Below are 18918 nucleotides of genomic sequence, written 5' to 3'. Positions count from 1 at the left end.
TTTTGATGATGGTAATTGGGGTGAAACGCTGTTAACGTCATCTCTTTCGCCGTTCGTATGGAGAGAGTTAAGGAGGTGTCAGACTGTGCGGACAGATTAAAAAATAAAGGAGCAAATGCCTGACTCTTGCATAACCCAACGCTCTGACCAGGGCTTGAGGGCCTGTCCTAGGTTTGTGTAAAACATTAACAAAGCAAACAAACAAAAAAACTTGAGAGTTAGGATGTGAACAGCCGGGAACATCATCTCTGTTTTTGAGATTAGTAAACAAACAGCTGCTGTAATCAAGGTCACGTGTTTTTTTTTACAAATGGGGTTTTGGGGAGCTTCTTTTATTTAGATGGATATGGGTCAGTCCACAAGACGGGCGCAATAGCCGAGTGGTTAAAGCGTTGGACTGTCAATCTGAGGGTCCCGGATTCGAATCACGGTGACGGCGCCTGGTGGGTGAAGGGTGGAGATTTTTATGATCTCCCAGGTCAACATATGTGCAGACCTGCTAGTGCCTGAACCCCCTTCGTGTGTATATGCAAGCAGAAGATCAAATATGCACGTTAAAGATCCTGTAATCCATGTCAGCGTTCGGTGGGTCATGGAAACAAGAACATACCCAGCATGCAAACCCCCGAAAACGGAGTATGGCTGCCTACATGGCAGGGTAAAAACGGTCATACACATAAAAGCCCACATGTGTACATACGAGTGAACGTGGGAGTTGCAGCCCACAAACGCAGAAGAAGAAGGTCAGTCCACAAGCTTCCGTCAGCCAGCCTCACACACTCTGCCCTTTTTTTTCTTTTCTTTTTTTTTAACCAGGTGAGGTGTAATTTACATGGATCACTCTGAATGCTTTGCAGCTACTTCAAACTGAAACTAGAGTTACGAGGAAATACTGGAAGGTTGGAGATCAAGGATTTAATCACTGCTGCTATTCACAAAAGAGACCCTAACTCGTACCACAAACACCCTCCTCTCCCACCCATCCCCCCACTACTTTACTTTCAGTTTTGGTTGTCTAGTTTCAGTTTCAAGTGCGCCTCAAAACATGCTGACTGGTCCAAAATACGCAATACTGACCTTATGTTCTTCTTCTTCTTCTTCTTCTTCTTCTTCTTCTCTTTTGATTGGTAAGATTTATGAAGGACAGAAATTTTCATTGGGATCCAGGCAATTTTGAATGTGCTGGGGATCACCTTTACTATCAAAACGAGTGATTTAAAAAAAGAAAAAAGTAACATGCAGACAATGAAATTAAGAAGATAATCTAACGATGGCAAAAGAGAGATCACTCCTTAAGGTGAAAAGGGTACTTTTTAAAATTGATGCTTTTCAAGCTAATCTACCCCCGAAAACAGAGTATGGCTGCCCAGCTACATGGCGGGTTAAAAACGGTCATACATGTAAAAGTTCACTCGTGTACAAACGAGTGAACATGGGAGTTGCAGCCCACGAAGGAAGAAGAAGAACCTTAAAAGAACATTAAAAGGTACTTTGTTAAATTGATGCTTTTCAACCTATCAGAATTTGCCAGACCCCCCCAGGCTGTTCCATTTCTTCAGGAACTGGAGCGGACAGGCTCTGCTTGTATGTATCCTAATTTCTACTGTATCTGTGTTTGTGTATGATTTTCGATTAATTTTATGTTCGTACCTTGTTATGTAATATCCCACCCCCACCCCCACCCCCCTTCCCCCACCAATATTCCTTGCCACGGTGACCCCGGTATATTTGATAATAAAGACATATTCTGTTCTGTTCTATTCTCTTCTGTTCCTAGTCCAACGGTGAAGTCTCCTTCTTCTTCTTCTTTGTTCGTGGGCTGCAACTCCCACGTTCACTCGTATATACACGAGTGGGCTTTTACGTGTATGACCGTTTTTACCCCGCCATGTAGGCAGCCATACTCCGCTTTCGGGGGTGTGCATGCTGGGCATGTACTTGTTTCCATAACCCACCGAACGCTGACATGGATTACAGGATCTGTAACGTGCGTATTTGATATTTTGCTTGCGTATACACACGAAGGGGGTTCAGCCACTAGCAGGTCTGCACATATGTTGACATGGGAGATCGGAAAAATCTCCACCCTTTACCCACCAGGCGCCGTCACCGAGATTCGAACCCGGGACCCGGGCTCAGATTGAAAGTCCAACGCTTTAACCATTCGGCAATTGCGCCCGTCGGTGAAGTCTGAATGGGTGTGAAAAGCATGTGGGCTGTTTCTCAGAATGACTGGGTCGGAAAGGGTAAAAACCATGCACAAACAGCGCAGCTCAGTACGTGATTATGGTTCTTGGCAGACGCAGCCAGTTCGCTGACCCAGACCACTGACCTATAAATGTGTAAATACGATCCCGATGACCCAGACCGGCCTGGAAAAGATCCAACGAAGGAGTGAATATCCGTGAGGCTGCCGGGATGGCAGGTTGCCCGACTGGCTGGCGCAGGGTCCTGGGAAAGAAACTGGGTGGGTCGTTTCCTTCGTTCCTGGAACAGTCTTCTGGCTAGTTTCAGTTTCAGTTTCAGTAGCTCAAGGAGGCGTCACTGCGTTCGGACAAATCCATTATACGCTACACCACATCTGCCAAGCAGATGCCTGACCAGCAGCGTAACCCAACGCGCTTAGTCAGGCCTTGAGAAAAAAAGGTGAATAAATAATAGATAAGCTTACATAAATAAATAAATAATGATTATAATATAAAAAGGTAGTAGCAATGATAATAATAATAATAATAATAATAATTAATTAATAAATAAGACAACAATGATGATAAATAAGCAAATAAATGTAAAACATGAAGACACACATTCACACATACACCCACACATGCATAACAAATATGCACCAAACATGCAGTTTCACAGATATGAAAGCACAGTCAAATACATATAAACGTACATGAGCTCCAACACACACACACACCACACACAGTACCCTGCACCTCCTCTACCCCCCTCCTCCACACACTCATTTCTAGTCTACGTATCGCAGCTTCCACGGCACACACACACACACACACACACACACACACACACAAACACACACACACACACACAGATGAACACTTACTTGTACAAGCACACACACACACACGCCCATATCTCCCACCCCCAACCCCACACGCATATATACAAAGATATATATATATATACGTTCCAATATCCTGTTAAAAAAGATCTCTGATGCCAAGAACGTGGCGTCTAGTGTGTTGCTCAGTCTATTGTATTTGGAAAAGCCCACAGAGACTCTGTTCCGTTTTGAAGAAATTTGCGCAATGTTGGTTTGGAAATGATGCCGATATTTGTTTGATTTGCAAAGCATCGTGATCTACCTTTCATGTTAGACATACGGCCGCTCCCTCACTCTGCTTTTATTTCTTTGAGGCGATCGATGGTGTGATGGCCTTGTACCTGTTCTTTTTTATATTCTTTGACTTTTCTGAGGATTTCCGATTTTCCTAGATGTAGGCCGCTCGTTGGTGTTGCGTTACCAGCAAGTCTGTCAGCTCGCTCATTTCCCTTAACACCTGCATGTCCCGGGCAGTATGACCACGTGAGTTTTTTAATCTGAAAGTTGCGCATTGTCTTGTGCCACTCTGGGCTTCCCATTCCGTTTTCAATTTTCTGTATGAGGTTCATTGAGTCGGTTAGAATCATGGCATGTTGGTTTCCGGGCGTATGGATGGACGATAGCCACTGGAGGGCATGTGTCACAGCTTCAACTTCCATCGTTAGGCTGGAGGTTGTGACTTTGTAGGCAGCATTCTCTTCCCTAACTGTTTTTCCATTTTGTTTCGCAGTGAATCCCCAACCGGATTGGGCTTTGGTGACTGAGCCATCTGTGTATATGATGATGTCCTCTTCTTTACTGTTTTCTTCTATGAGTAGCTTCACTTCCGCATCAGTTTTGCCCTCTGGCCATTCCCGACAATGTCTTCCTAGAGTGGGTGAAATGGCTGTGTTGAATAGATGGTTGAGGTTTTCGGGGTTTTTCTCCCATTCTTTTGTTTCTTTCAGGCCTTGTAGTCGGCATACTAGCTGGATTGTTTTCTGCTTGCCCCATCCATGATCTTCCCCGTCCTAGACGGCTGCCTTTTGGCTCCTTGACTGCGTCATGCAGTGGGTTTTGAGGGTTTTCTAATGCTTTGAAGCAGGTCTTGACCTGTTCTAACTTGTTTCTGGCCTGCACTGAAGGAAGGTCAAGCAGGTATCGCATGGTTTCTGTGGGCGTGTCTTTTGTTGTTCCAAGGATCAGCCTCATAGCTTCATTTTGAACTCTTTCTAATTTTAGGAGGTTGCTTCGAGATGGCTAGCTGGCTAACTGTCACAGAGGGCTGGGTCACGGTCGTTTCCTTCATTTCTGGAACGGTCTTCTGGATCCCCTTGCCCGGCCCGCTGTCCCCTTTGGTGTAAAATCAGGACTTATCAATGTTGACTTTGCTGTTGTCGATCTTGTATGATAAGCATGGTGAGGCGGTTGTGTTGTCTTCCGAGTTTCTGCGAGAGGTTCCCACTGCAGCTCTGTGTGTGTGTGTGTGCGCGCGCGCGTGCGTGCGTGCGTGCATGCATGCCTGTGTGTGTGTGTGTGTGTGTGTGCGTGTGTGCGAGTATGCGCGTGTGTGCGCTCGAGTATGCACGTGTGTGTGCTTACATGATCAGCCGGTGTGTGTCACGCAGTATTAATTCAGACCTCGCACTAAGGTATACCGACTGATGTGCATTTGTGCGCGCGCGCGCACTGATACACACGTGCACTCTAACAAACTGTGCCAGTGCACTAGTTCGGACAGAAGTAGACCTAGTTGCTGGCAGAACTCATGCATTCAAGAATGAAACCATAAAATGTGTTTATCGATGTCACTGTGAGTTAAATGTGCGCGTGAGTGCCACTGCCACGGTGTGCGTGCGCGCGCGAGTGTGTATGTCACACAGTGAGTGTGTGTGTGTGTGGTGTGTGAGTGTGTGTGTGTAGCCTACCGTCAGTGTGTGCGCGCGCACTACAGGCCCTGACAATGCGCGTGAGTTTATAGTGCTCAGTGATCAAGCACTGATCTGCCTTACTCAGCAGATGTCGTGTAGCCGGCGTATACGAATTTGACCGAACGCAGTGACGTCTCCATGAGAAACTAAGTGAAACACAGTCGGAAACCAGCTGAAACTGATACTCAATTTCAAACTCAAGCACACACACACACACACACACACACACACACACGAGTCACATGGTGCCGTTATCCTCACTCAGTGGCAGTCGAACTGCAGTTATCGGCTTTACTTAACTGCAGACAAAAATAACACGGCAACGCTGATTCCGACTCAAACCTCAGACGAGTGACGTAAAGTGCCGATGCCATAGTCTTTGTCGTCAGCACTCATTCGAAAACATTCCTTGGAGGTGATCGCCGATTGACGCAGTACCAGCTGGGGGTTCGCGGTGCAAGCTGCATGGGGAGCCAGTGCTCGATCAGTCTCATTTGGAAACCTCGGCTGAGGTTTTATTTTTCAGAATTAAGTTCAGTTCAAGTTTATTTCGCTCTGTTTCGTCGCGTTTATATTAATTTTGATAACAAAGAAGACGTGCCGGTCAGTTCTGTATTGATTCCTCCCTCATTAATTATACATACTATTCAGTGCAGTTCAACGTGAGGATAGCAGCAATGTTCGAGGTTAACGGCACACGCCGCGCCGGGCTTCTGTGTAGCAATTGTTGCTTGCAGAACCAAAAGTTGAACAGCATGTCGTCATGTTACTATAGATAGGCTCGAGTTCTATGAACCGAAAGCAGGCGACGTTTCACTTGAAATTCGTGCAACCCGGCCATTCGCTGCGGCAACTGAATTATAAGTATCCGGTGCGTGGTTTCAATCACTTGCACAGTCCGACATGCAACGAATGTCAGTCGATTGTTGGTGTTAGCTGACTGACTGAGAAGAAGTCGGGACAAACTTTCGCCATCAGATCACAGTCACGCTGGTAGGACCCAATTAATAACTGTGTTCGTCGTTCTTCTACACTGAAACTGGAAAAGAAAAACCGTGAAGTTTGGTACGTCTTGTTTGTGTTGTCACGGGTGATTGTCATGCAGGTTGAAGTTGGAACCACGGCCTAGTAATCTACTGACACTGTGGTGCGCCGATGTGATAATCAAGCATTGGGTATAATGTCTTGTTTTAGCGTCCTAAATTTGTTTCACATGTACGATTTTGATTTGTACGAGCCAGTTTGAATTTTTTTTAATCAGTCTGATTTTTTCACTAGTATGCAATCAGTTTCGATGATTCATTTGATGTTGGCTGTGAAAAAAAAAGTGTTCATATCAGTGTTACCAAGTCAACGGGAAATAACCTTGAAAGTTACTCGGCTGAATGGGCATAGCTGAAATGCCCGTCAGTCCAAATCCGAGTATCTCTCAAAGCGAATTTTTATAAGTTTATTTATTTATTTTTATTTTATAGATTGGTACAGCGTTGCAAGCGCGCTTATGAGGAAACTCAAATTTGATAAAATTGGATACGAAGAAACAGAGAGAGAGAGAGATCCAGTTTTTCACTGAGTCTCCAGTTGGGCCAGTACGGTTAAAGTGTTCCCTGCATGGGGACAATCCCCTATCACATATTTATATTCTGGACAGAGCGCCGATAATGTTCATTGAAACTGAGCCGGGTTAACACATATTTAGATATTTATATTCTACACGTTAATAAGCGGAGCATGGAGTATATCCGGTCCACGTTGTGCATTGCGAAAAATATCAACAAAATATTACTTACGAACTAAATGATCCCGTGCTGCCTTCGTAAATTCACCTTTGCAGTTGGTGTAATACCGATTTCATTCTTTATGATATGTCATGAATGGTAGGAAACTGGAAAACATTCATAAAAGGGGATTTGCGTCTTCTACCACTTAAGTATAAAATACATGAACTTGAAAATGTTTGTTTCCTTTTGACCCCAAAGAGCTCTGTTCCTAGCTTACTGTTCAGAATCAGTTGTCTGCCACAGTGACCAGCTCACAGATCAGCATCAGCGCGGCAGCAGTCAGTCACATGTACTGTACCGCGCTGAACGCTTTCCTCTGGCGACCCCTTATACCGCGCTTGGTAACCTTCGCCTGTGCTTGCCTTGCGACACTTTGTAAGGTGACGTCGTTAAGAGCAGACCAGCACTAACGGCAGAAAATTCGCAGAATCTGATGATAAGCGGGATGCGTCACTAACTTGGTAATTAATTCACAATGATAATGTTAATTATCCTCCATCTAAGAATTTGTTGATCAATAAAAGCAGCAAACATAATGTAGATTAACTTTTTCCCTTCCCTGATCATTCAATGAGTTCTCCCCAGATAATGCGGTGTTGATAATCTAGTGAGATTACGTCATCAAATCGTGTCATTATTGGACGTCATTGTTTTTCTCTGCTTGTCGAAACGAATTGCAGAGGTGTAAGACGTAACTTGAAACACAGAAAGACAACGCAGTCATAGGCCAAATAAAGCCATAGGCTAGATCTAGTTCTTGTGTTATTGTGCTTAAGCGCCCAAACCGTTTTTTGGACCGGAAATAGTCTCCCAGAACCGGAAGTGACAATCTAAATGGCCGGGCATCATCACTAGAATTATGCCGAACTGTGTGTCAAATTTTAGATCAATTGGTCCAGTAGATTTTGTGGTAGCCTTTGCCACACATTTGTGTTTACACACACACACACACACACACTCACACACACACACACACAGAGACACTCAGACGGAAATTTCTCGCACTGGTCCATCATAACAGTACTCTCCTTTTTATAAAAGGAGAGTACTAAAAACAAAACAACAACAACAAAATATAAATACAAACCACATACTAGCGACACATCAACTACTTAAGAAACCACGTAAGAAAACCCAGAAATATTATATCACACACACACACACACACACACACACACACAAACAAACAAACTAACAAACAAAACCCAACAAAAAAGAAATAAGAAGAAGCAACAACAACAAATATCAAAATTACACAACAGAAATACTTGTTGGACTATTCATAGTCCAGTTCACCGTCGATGAAGTAGACAAAACAAACTGTGAAACACACATAATAAACACACACACAGACACACACACACAAACGCACGCACGCACGCACACACACGCACGCACGCACACACACACACACACACACACACACATCCAGTAGATCTTGATGTAGCCCTTGCCACACATTTGTGTTTACACACACACACACAAACACACACACACACAGACATAAATTTTGCGACATGGCTTCCATCGTAATAGTACTCTCCTTTTTATAAAGGCAGGTACTAAAAAGCAGATTTTAAATGTTTGACCGTCATTCAGTGTGAAGTTTACGTAACTAGCGCAATGAATAACAATTTAAAAGAAACAAGTTAAAATCTAAATGTTTTATTATTATTATTATGCACCATCTCTGCTTTTTTTTTTAGTAACTACGGTACAGCGCATCTCCGCATCATGATGCTCAACCGGGCCAGGCGATAGGGGGCGGGGCCTTGCGGTACCGCCGGAATGTGTATAACGAGATGAGTCAGGGAGTGCTTCTTAATGCACAGATGCGCGTAGAATTTTCTGCCGTTTGTGCTGGTCTGCTCTTAACGACGTCGGTAGGCAGAAGTAATAAAAATATTCGATTCTGGACAATAAAAATCCAAAGCTACTTATGTTCCCGCCCCCCTATAGTGGTCAACTTTATATCAGTGTGATCAGTATGGTTTATTCTATTTTATCGTAAAAAGAACGGTTTTGTTGCAGACATTTTGACCTGATGCAAATTTTAATCTAAATTTCCTGGCCTACCTTCCTATAGACCCTACTTGTGGGGAGAGTCGGATTGCTAATTTCCCAAACGTTTTGGTCTATATATAATTAGGCTCTCCTGTTTTGAAAGGCCACACAGCATGACCGACCTGGTAACTTAATCCAGAACTAACAGACCAAGGCCGAACAATACTGGAGATTCGTGAAGAAGTGATTTAGTTTTATTTCATGTTGGTGTGGAGTATTGCAAGCACAAAGGATTGCAGCAACCCTAAAAATAACTTCCGACGTCATCGTAATATACTGACATAATACTGCACAAGAAGTGATCAAGTTTACCAGTTGTAAAAGAGATCTATTTTTGATCAGTGATTTCGCCCCATGGCAACCATCCCGGAAGAATTTTCGTGTCTCTCAAGAGTTATCCTTACTGAGCAAGAGTTCGCTCCCTTAGCCGGTATCTCTGTAGCTTAGCAGACGATCTATCATCCCATCCCAGGCTGACAGCACCACTCTCTGTCTCCGCCTCAAGGCACTTTCCATGCCAGTGCATCAGTGACAACCCCCATCACTTCCTGTAACTCTCTCTCTGTGAAGACTTCTCTAGCTCTGCACTGAATCTGAGCAGGAATGTGGCAGAATGGTTGAGATGTTCAGCTGCCAATAGTGAGGGTGTGGGTTCCACTCCCACTCTCGCCCTTTCTCCCAAGTTTGACTGGAAAATCAAACTGAGCATCTAGTCATTTGGATGAGACAATAAAATGGAGGTCCAGTGTGCAGCATTTCATTTTCATTTTTCATTTTCATTTTCATTTTATCACAACAGATTTCTCTGTGTGAAATTCGGGCTGCTCTCCCCAGGGAGAGCGCGTCGCTACACTACAGCGCCACCCATTTTTTTGTATTTTTTCCTGCGTGCAGTTTTACTTGTTTTTCCTATTGAAGTGGATTTTTCTACAGAATTTTGCCAGGAACAACCCTTTTGTTGCCGTGGGTTCTTTTACATGCGCTAAGTGCATGCTGCACACGGGACCACCACTCAAGGTCTAGTGGAGGGGGAGAAAATATCGGCGGCTGAGCCGTGATTCGAACCAGCACACTCAGATTCTCTCGCTTCCTGGGCAGACGCGTTACCTCTAGACCATCACTCCACAGGCACTTGGCGCACAGAAAAAGAATACTTGGCTACAAAAGTGTTGTCCTCTGGCAAAATTCTGCAAAAGAAATCCACTCTGATAGGCACACAAATACATAAGCATGCACTCAAGGCCTGACTAAGCGTTTTGGGTTATGCTGCTGATTAGGCATCTTTCTAGCAGATGTGGTGTAGAGCATGTGGATTTGTCCGAACACACTGACGCCTCCTTGAGAAACTGAAACTCTACTGAATACCTAGTAGTTGTGAACAGAAATGAAGTGTTTAAAAGCCTAGCTAGTGTTCTCTCTGGATGAAATAAATGAACTTTGCAACAACACCAACAACAAGAACAGTGTTCGAAAGATATCACAAAGATTCAAGAATTGCAGGAATATGAATTCACTGGATTGGTATTGGTGATATCACTTTCTCTCCTTCCATCCCTTTCCACCTCTCTAGGTGGCAGGATGGTTGAGACACTTATCCGCTAATACGGTTTCCGTAAGGGCCTGGGTTTGAACCCCGATCTTGCCTTTTCTCCCAAGTTCAATTGGAAAATCAAACTGAGCATCTAGTCATTTGGAGGAGACAATAAACCAAGGTCCCATGTGCAGCACGCACTTGGCGCACTGAAAAAGAATCCATTGCGACGAGTGTTGTCCTCTGGCAAAATCCTGTAGAAGAAATCCACTTTGCTAGCTACACACATACATGAACCCATTGCAACGAGTGTTGTCCTCTGGCAAAATCCTGTAGAAGAAATCCACTTTGCTAGCTACACACATACATGAACCCATTGCAACGAGTGTTGTCCTCTGGCAAAATCCTGTAGAAGAAATCCACTTTGCTAGCTACACAATATTATATGCATGCTCTCAAGGCCTGACTATGTGAGTTAGGTTTTACTGCTTGTCAGGCATCCGCCTAGCAGATATGGTGTAGCGTGTTTGGATTGGTCTGAGTGCAGTGACTCCTCCTTTTGAAACTGAAACTGAAACTGAGCCTCTCCTTCCCTTCCCACCACTCGTTTCTCCTTCCCAACTCTTGTACCTGGGTGATAAATTCTCACTACATTCTGTATTCTCCTGGAGCCAGATGGGCTACTTATATCTCCAGTTTTCTTGTGAAAATACAGCTGATCTATCCAGATAATATAAGTACTGTAGCAATATCTGCTCCACCCCTCAAGGGTAAATATGCTCAATCATTCAGTTTCAGTTATTCACCTTTAGCATTTCTTTCACTTGATTATATTTTGATGTATTTATTCATATGTTTGTTTTGTTGAACTATTTCATTTGATTTTATGTTCATGTTATACACAAACCAAGGGAAGGTAGTCAAGGCCTGACTAACACGCTGGGTTTATGTGAAATCAGGCATGATTTTCAACTGAGAGGACTGGGTTCTGCCTTTCAATGCTGAGTCCTTGACACCGTGGACAAGATGAAACCACTGCCCTAATAGTGGTTAAAGGCTACTAGACTTTAAACCATAAAAAATTGAATTGATATCACAGAACATACATTGTGAACAGACGTAAAATCACCACAATCACACCCTTCACCATCTCATACCTTTGCCCACCACACTACCCCTTACCCCCACCCACCCACACAAACACACACACACACACTGACAGAGAAAGGTGTGTTTTGATTATAGGACCCTCATCAAATGAGATAAAGCTTGTATAATTTGACTGTGTGCAGGTGCAGAGTTGGCAGGGTCGGGGGGAAATAAGTCCCCCTTGAATTTTGCCACCCAGCCAAAATGTCAGCCTCCTCAAGGCGAAAGGCTGAAAGGAAGCAGAAGAGCGGTAAGTTGAAAGGAAAAACACGCACACATCCAAGGATACAAGAAAGCTAGAACAGATCATTTTGTTGAAACACACTCTTGAAACTGAAATTCACTTTCTTTTTGTGTGCCCACTTCTGCAAGGCTGGTTTAGTAATTGTCTTCAGTTTTTCAAACACCTCTCTTAGATTTGCAGTGAGAAAAACATTTCTGGAACACCATAACTTGTAAGCAGTTACGTTTAAGTATCATAATGCAGAATAATATTTAAGGTTCAATGAAAATGCGATAGTATAAGGAGTGTAGATGTATAACGTGTGTGTGTATATGAGAAAAAAAAAGAAGTTTATTATGTGTTACATTGAATAAAACAAATATATTAACTTGTGTAGTAATTCACATTTTTATGAAGGTAACCATGCTTAACGGTTTGGCTTTTCCGTTAAAAAAGGTTTATCAAACATCGAGATACCGGCAAATGTCATCAATTTTATGATGATGGTAGCTGTGCTGCATGTCACTCATTCTGTCATTATGCCTCAATTCAAACTTCAGGGGATAGGAGGCAAGCGGTAGGGGTTAAGCAGAGTAGAAGATTGTTGGATCGGTTTAAGGATTTGTGAATGTAAAGTGGCCAGTCAAATGGTGTGAGGCTATGGCAAAAAAGAAAAAAAAAGAAAAAAAAAAGCTATGACAAAAAAAGAGAGAAAAAAAGAGTCATTTTGCTGAAAACTTGTATCGTTTTTCAGTAGGTGATGTGTCAGGTGTTATAGTTCTGATGCAGTGTTTACTGAAAATCAGGGTTCAAAAATTATTTTTTCTTCTTCTCCTCCTCCTTTTTTTTTTTTTTTTTTTTTTTGTATTTTTTGTTGCATGGTTTTGTGTCCTTCCAAAACTCACTCAACTCTAATTTTCCTCATTCCACATAGATGTGAATGAGCACCTGACTATGGCAGATGAATTCACTCCCTTGGTACCTGAAAGAGGTTTTAACCTTCGATGAAAAAAACAAAAAAAAACAGATGGTGGTCATTTTGCAGAAAACACCTTTTGTTTTGTCTTTGTATTTATGAATTCAGTTCAGGTGTTTGAGGAGAGGCATATTTTTTCTGTATTCATTGTTTGTTGGTGTTCAGAAGAGCACATGAAGTCATTGTGAGTTTTATCTGCTCTTTGATTTTAATTTATGGCTATTCAGAGGAGCACACAAGCTCATTGTGAATTCCATCTGCCCTTTTATTGTGATTTGTGGCTTTTCTGGAGAGCACACAAAGTCATTGCAAGTTTCATCTGCTCTGTGATTTTAATTTGTGGCTTTTCTGAAGAGCACACAAAGTCATTACAAGTTTCATCTGCTCTGTGATTTTAATTTGTGGCTTTTCTGAAGAGCACACAAAGTCATTGCAAGTTTCATCTGCTCTGTGATTTTAATTTGTGGCTTTTCTGAAGAGCACATGAAGTCGTTGTGAGTTTTATCTGCTCTGTGATTTTAATTTGTGGCTTTTCAGGAGAGCACACAAAGTCATTGCGAGTTTTATCTGCTCTTTGATTTTAATTTGTGGCTTTTCTGAAGAGCACATGAAGTCGTTGTGAGTTCTATCTGCTCTGTGATTTTAATTTGTGGCTTTTCAGGAGAGCACACAAAGTCATTGCGAGTTTTATCTGCTCTTTTATGTTAAATTGTGACTTTTCAGAAGAGCACACAAATTCATTGTGAGTTTTATCTGCTCTTTTATGTTAAATTGTGGCTTTTCTGAAGAGCACATGAAGTCGTCGTGAGTTTTATCTGCTCTTTAATGTTAATTTGTGGCTTTTCAGAAGAGCACACAAAATCATCGTGAATTTAGTTTTATCTATTCCTGACCAGATGCCTGGGCTGGAGAGGCATCGGAGGGAGGATGGAGAGGGAAAGAAGAGGACAGGGGAGGTGGGGGTGGTCCTCGGCGGATGGGCTTTGAAATGGTCAGCTTGCTGGAGAACATCCAAGACATTCTGCAGGAGTACCCAGACAACGGACAAATTTTCAAGGTGATGTTTTTGATCTGGTCATGTTACCTGCAAGGTGATGTTTTTGATCATGTTACCTGCAAGACGATGTTTTTGATCTGATCATGTTACCTGCAAGGCAGTGTTTTTGATCTGATCATGTTACCTGCAAGGTGATGTTTTTGATCTGATCATGTTACCTGCAAGGTGATGTTTTTGATAATGTTACCTGCAAGGTGATGTTTTTGATCATGTTACCTGCAAGGTGATGTTTTTGATCTGATCATGTTACCTGCAAGGCGATGTTTTTGATCTGATCATGTTACCTGCAAGGTGATGTTTTTGATCTGATCATGTTACCTGCAAGGTGATGTTTTTGATCTGATCATGTTACCTGCAAGGCGATGTTTTTGATCTGGTCATGTTACCTGCAAGGTGATGTTTTTGATCTGGTCATATTACCTGCAAGGTGATGTTTTTGATCTGATCATGTTACCTGCAAGGTGATGTTTTTGATCTGATCATGTTCCCTGTTACCTATCCCTTGACTTCAGCTGATGTCGTTGGGGCGCCCAATGAAGACATCACCACCACCATTCTCTTCCCCACCTATCTCTGTCCACCACCGCTCTCTGGGATTCCGCCAGATTCATTCCTGTCTGTCCTTGGACATTATCCTCCCACCTCTTTCTCTGTCTTCCTTGTCTGTAGTAGTATCCAGTTTTGCAAAAAAAAAAAAAAAAAAAAAAAAAAAAGAAAGAAAGAAAGAAAGAAAAGAAAATTCATATACTATTGTAAAATGAATATAACACATTGCCATTTCTTAGTGCTTTTTTCTAACATGTAAAAACTGGATTTCAGATATATGAAAAAGCATGTTACTGTAAATAACTGTGATAAAACCAAATATATTGATATTTGTTTCTTCTACACTCCGTTGTTTGTTGATGTGCTTGTTTAACCAAACAAAAATATAAAAGATGGAGGAAAAAAATCATGGCTAGTAAAAGTAACTGTTTGCATTGAATTTTGAATTGGTGATGTTACACTGGTTTGAAATGGTACTTTTTGTGAGCTTTAAACATTCTGTATTTTAGATATCTTTTTATACTCTAGTACCCTATTCATTTTTTTTTTTTGAAAATAGGTTTTGCATTTTAATTTTTTGCTCTTTTTTTTAATTTAACTTTTAATTAAAAAAAAACATATCATTTTTTATGTTAATCAACTTACTGTTTTATATAAACCTAGCCTAGGCTCTCAAGGCCTAGTTGGCTGATTGGCTTCATACGAAGATCAGGTATCTGCATTTTTTTCTTCTTCTTCCTTTCTTTCCTACATATGTAATGTAACATACATGGATCAGTCTGCAAGCTTTGACACCTTCAGCTGAGACTGAAACTGATTCATGCCACAGGTAGTTTTGTTCAACATGCCTAGAGCCGCAAGGTAAGTGCTATATGAATGCACATTAATAGTGTTATCATCATGATGATGATGACGACAACAGATGATTGCTATTGTTATTTTTGTTACGATTTTGATCATTATTATCATTGCAATTATAATGCTGATTATCAGCATAATCATGGTGATGATGATGATGTTATTGTTGCTGTCGCTGACGATGACAATGACAACGATGATGATGTTGTTGATGATGATGATGTTGTTGTTTTCATTGTTGCTAATGATGATGAGGACAACAGTGATGATAATGCTGATGTTGTTATTGTTGTTCTTGTTGTTGCTGCTGCTGCTCATGATGACGATGATGATGTTGCTATTAATGTTCTCGTAGTTTTTGTTGCAAATGATGATGATGATGTTGTTACTGTTGTTGCTAATGATGTTGAGGGTGATGATAGTGATGATGATGCTACTGTTGTTCTCGTTGTTGCTAATAACGACAATGACGATGATGACAATATTGATGAGGAAGTTGTTATAGTTGTTCTCAGTGTTGCAAATGATGATGATGATGATGTTGATGACGATGTTGTTGTCATTGTTCTCGGTGTTGCAAATGATGTCGATGATGATGATGTTGATGATGATGATGTTGTTATTGTTGTTCTCGTCTTTGTTATTGCCTGCAGGAGATGTTCCAGAATGCAGAGGACGCAGGAGCGAGGGTGGTGAAGATCCTGTCTGTCACAGCCCCCAAGGAGATCACGTCAGAGGCACCACAGACACACAGGACACGTGCAGTGTCACAGCAGGGACCCGAACCGTCCGGCAAGCACCGTGGGAAATCCAGCAAGGGGCAGAGGCCTTTGTCTGCCTCTGCAGACTGGTCCCCCCCTCTGGTTGATGTTTTCTCGGTAAGACTGCAACTGACGCAGCCTGCGTGGCTGGCGTCGTTTTGGTGTGTGTGTGTGTGTGTGTGTGTGTGTGTGTGCATGCTTACTTGCACCCATTTATGTGTGCGTGTGCAAATGTATATGCTTGCTGTAGTCTTATCAGGTAAAACCCCATGAGTGTTGGCAGAAAGATAAGGAATAGAAAGTGGTGTTTCAAGACCTAAATCAATATCACGAACGACAATCAGCCCCCCAAACTGAGAAAACGCTGCGGAGATATACCTCTCTAGTTCAAACCAGTGAATTTTCAGCCTGCCAGGGTTATTTCCTTTCTTTTGATGATGTCATCAGTGATGTTACTATGACTGTGTGTCAGGGTCACTGCAGACGAGGGATTTTACATAGCGTGAACTGAACTGGCAAGGGTGAAAGGGGAAGGGACAAAAAGAAGGGAAGGAAGCTGTCGTTGGGAAAGAATCTGAGAACGCATCATCTCCCTTTCTTATTCTGTTCAGCTCATCTCAGGCTTCTGTTGGGTATGATTGTGTGACAGTTGTGTCCAAACACAACTGCTGTCCCGACTAATTGGGCTGCAGTTTGACTGTTATGGCAGTGGGTGTTTAGCTGAACACGTACTTGCGGACACACATGCACATGCATGCATGCATGCATGCACATATGTATATATGCATGTGTTCAGGCACACTCACACACAGATGCAAGCACACCACTACACTAGACTATGCTACACTGCACTACAGACAACACCACACTGCACCATACCACATTGCTACACTACACTACATTATATGCCACACCCAGCACACTACACTGCACTACACTACATTATATACCATACCCACCACATTACACTACACTACACTACACTACACTACACAATACCACTACACTAAACTACACCACACCAAATCACACTACACTACACACCGCACAGCACCGCACCGCACTACACTACACACCACCACACTGCACCGCACTGCACCGCACCACACCACACCACACTACACACCACACTGCACCACAACACACTACACACCACACCACACCACACCACACCACACCACACTACACACCACACCAGACCACACCACACTGCACCGCACCACACCACACCACACCACACCACACTACACACCACATTGCACCGCACCAAACCACACTATACACCACACTGCACCGCACCACATACACACCACACCAGACTGCACCACACCGCACTGCACCGCACCGCACCACACCACACTACACACCACACTGCACCGCACCACACCACACCACACCACACTACACCGCACCGCACCGCACTACACTACACTATACTGTGTGTGCAGATGCCAGGTCTGACTGTTTACAACGATGCCCATTTTACTGAGGAGGATTGGAAAGGCATCCGTCAGCTGGGTAAGAGCATCAAGCGCAAAGACCCACTCACAGTCGGTCGCTTTGGGCTGGGGTTCAAATCCGTCTTTCATCTGACAGGTTGGTGTTTGATTCTTCTGTTTGCTTTTTGAGTGGTTTTTGTTGTTGTTGTCTTTTCTCTATTAATGTATTTGTGACCCTGCACATAGTGTACATATGTTACTTTATGTGTGTGTGTGTGTGTGTGTGTGTGCATGTGTTTGTTTGGAGTAGGGCTGAGGTGGTAGGGGTATGTGAGTTATGAGAGATGTTACAATGTTTTTGAAAAGGCTTTTTTTTTTAGCGAGTTTGTGTCTTGAAATTTTTTATTGTTATATACCTGTGTATCATTCATACTACATGTATTGCTAAATGTGCTCAGAGCCACAGGGTGAATGTTATGAAAATGCACATTATGATGATGATGATGATGATGATCATTATTATTATGAATGTTTCAAGAAAGGGTACACAACCCAGTTTTCTTCAGTATCTGTTCCAGTATTTGATGATGATGAAGATGATATGAATACTTATATAGTGCCAGTCCTTGATCAAAGACCAAGCTCTAAGTGCTTTATAAACACAGAGCCGTTTGCACAACAGGCTGCCTACCTGGGTAGATCCAACTGAGAGTTGCCATTGGGTGCTCATCATTTGTTTCCTGTGTCATTCAGTCAGGGTTTAGTCAAGCACACACATACACTCACACAGACACATAACACTTCACGTGTATGATCATTTTGTTTATTTACTCCACCATGAAGGTAGCCAAACTCCATTTTTGGGGCGTGTGCATGCTGGGTATGTTCTTGTTTCCATACCCCACCAAATGCTGACATGGATTAGAGGATCTTTAACATGTGTATTTGATCTTCTGCATGTGTATACACACTTTTCACTATCAAGACCACGTCTTGTCTTTTCAACCAGCCTCATACAGTGAGTGAAAGTGAAAATATTCTGTGAAACGAAATGGCTTGGTCTGAAAATAAGAGAAAAAAAACAACTGAGGCCCCATATGCAGCATAAGGATTGTACTCAAGAAATGTGAGGCTATGGTGTAGTTTCAACAATGTCAGCTTGGCAAAAGATACCAACTTTGTGGATATTGTGGATCAGTTAACAGAAAGTATTGTTACACATGACAAGAAGATGTCAGAGAATGATATAATTACCTCATAGATCTTATCTGAAGCTGCTGTGGCAGAGTTGGTTAGGCGCTGGACTTGTGATCCAGTGTTCACCAGTGATCAGGGTTCCAGTCCCTGTTTCAGCATGGTGTTGTGTCCTTGGGGAAAGGCTCTGTACTCTGACTTTTCCTCACTCCACCCAGGTGTGAATGGACACCTGACTTTGGTCGGGGAAGGCTGAAGTGGTGGAAGGAGAGGACTGGGCCCAGCTGAGACACAGTGGATATGAATTCACTGCCCTGCTGTCCGGTGCTGAGTTCTAGACACAGTGGATATGAATTCAC

General features: G+C 42.7%; 1 protein-coding gene across 1 annotated transcript in view; it reads left to right on the top strand.

Moving 5' to 3' along the window:
* Window positions 1-5868: 5868 nt before the first annotated feature.
* LOC143287900 (sacsin-like) overlaps window positions 5869-18918 on the top strand; it is a 109866-nt gene continuing 96816 nt past the window's right edge. The window contains exons 1-5 of the mRNA XM_076596141.1: window positions 5869-6045; window positions 11649-11755; window positions 13601-13761; window positions 15819-16043; window positions 17375-17522. Of these exons, the coding sequence (XP_076452256.1) occupies window positions 11710-11755; window positions 13601-13761; window positions 15819-16043; window positions 17375-17522 (580 nt within the window). The 5' untranslated portion in view covers window positions 5869-6045; window positions 11649-11709. The remainder of the gene's footprint in view (window positions 6046-11648; window positions 11756-13600; window positions 13762-15818; window positions 16044-17374; window positions 17523-18918) is intronic.

Source organism: Babylonia areolata, chromosome 12, assembly GCF_041734735.1.
Source record: "Babylonia areolata isolate BAREFJ2019XMU chromosome 12, ASM4173473v1, whole genome shotgun sequence".
In the NCBI taxonomy this organism is placed as follows: domain Eukaryota; kingdom Metazoa; phylum Mollusca; class Gastropoda; order Neogastropoda; family Buccinidae; genus Babylonia; species Babylonia areolata.
Note: the sequence above shows the minus strand (reverse complement) of the source record. Positions and strands in the feature narration are given on the sequence as shown.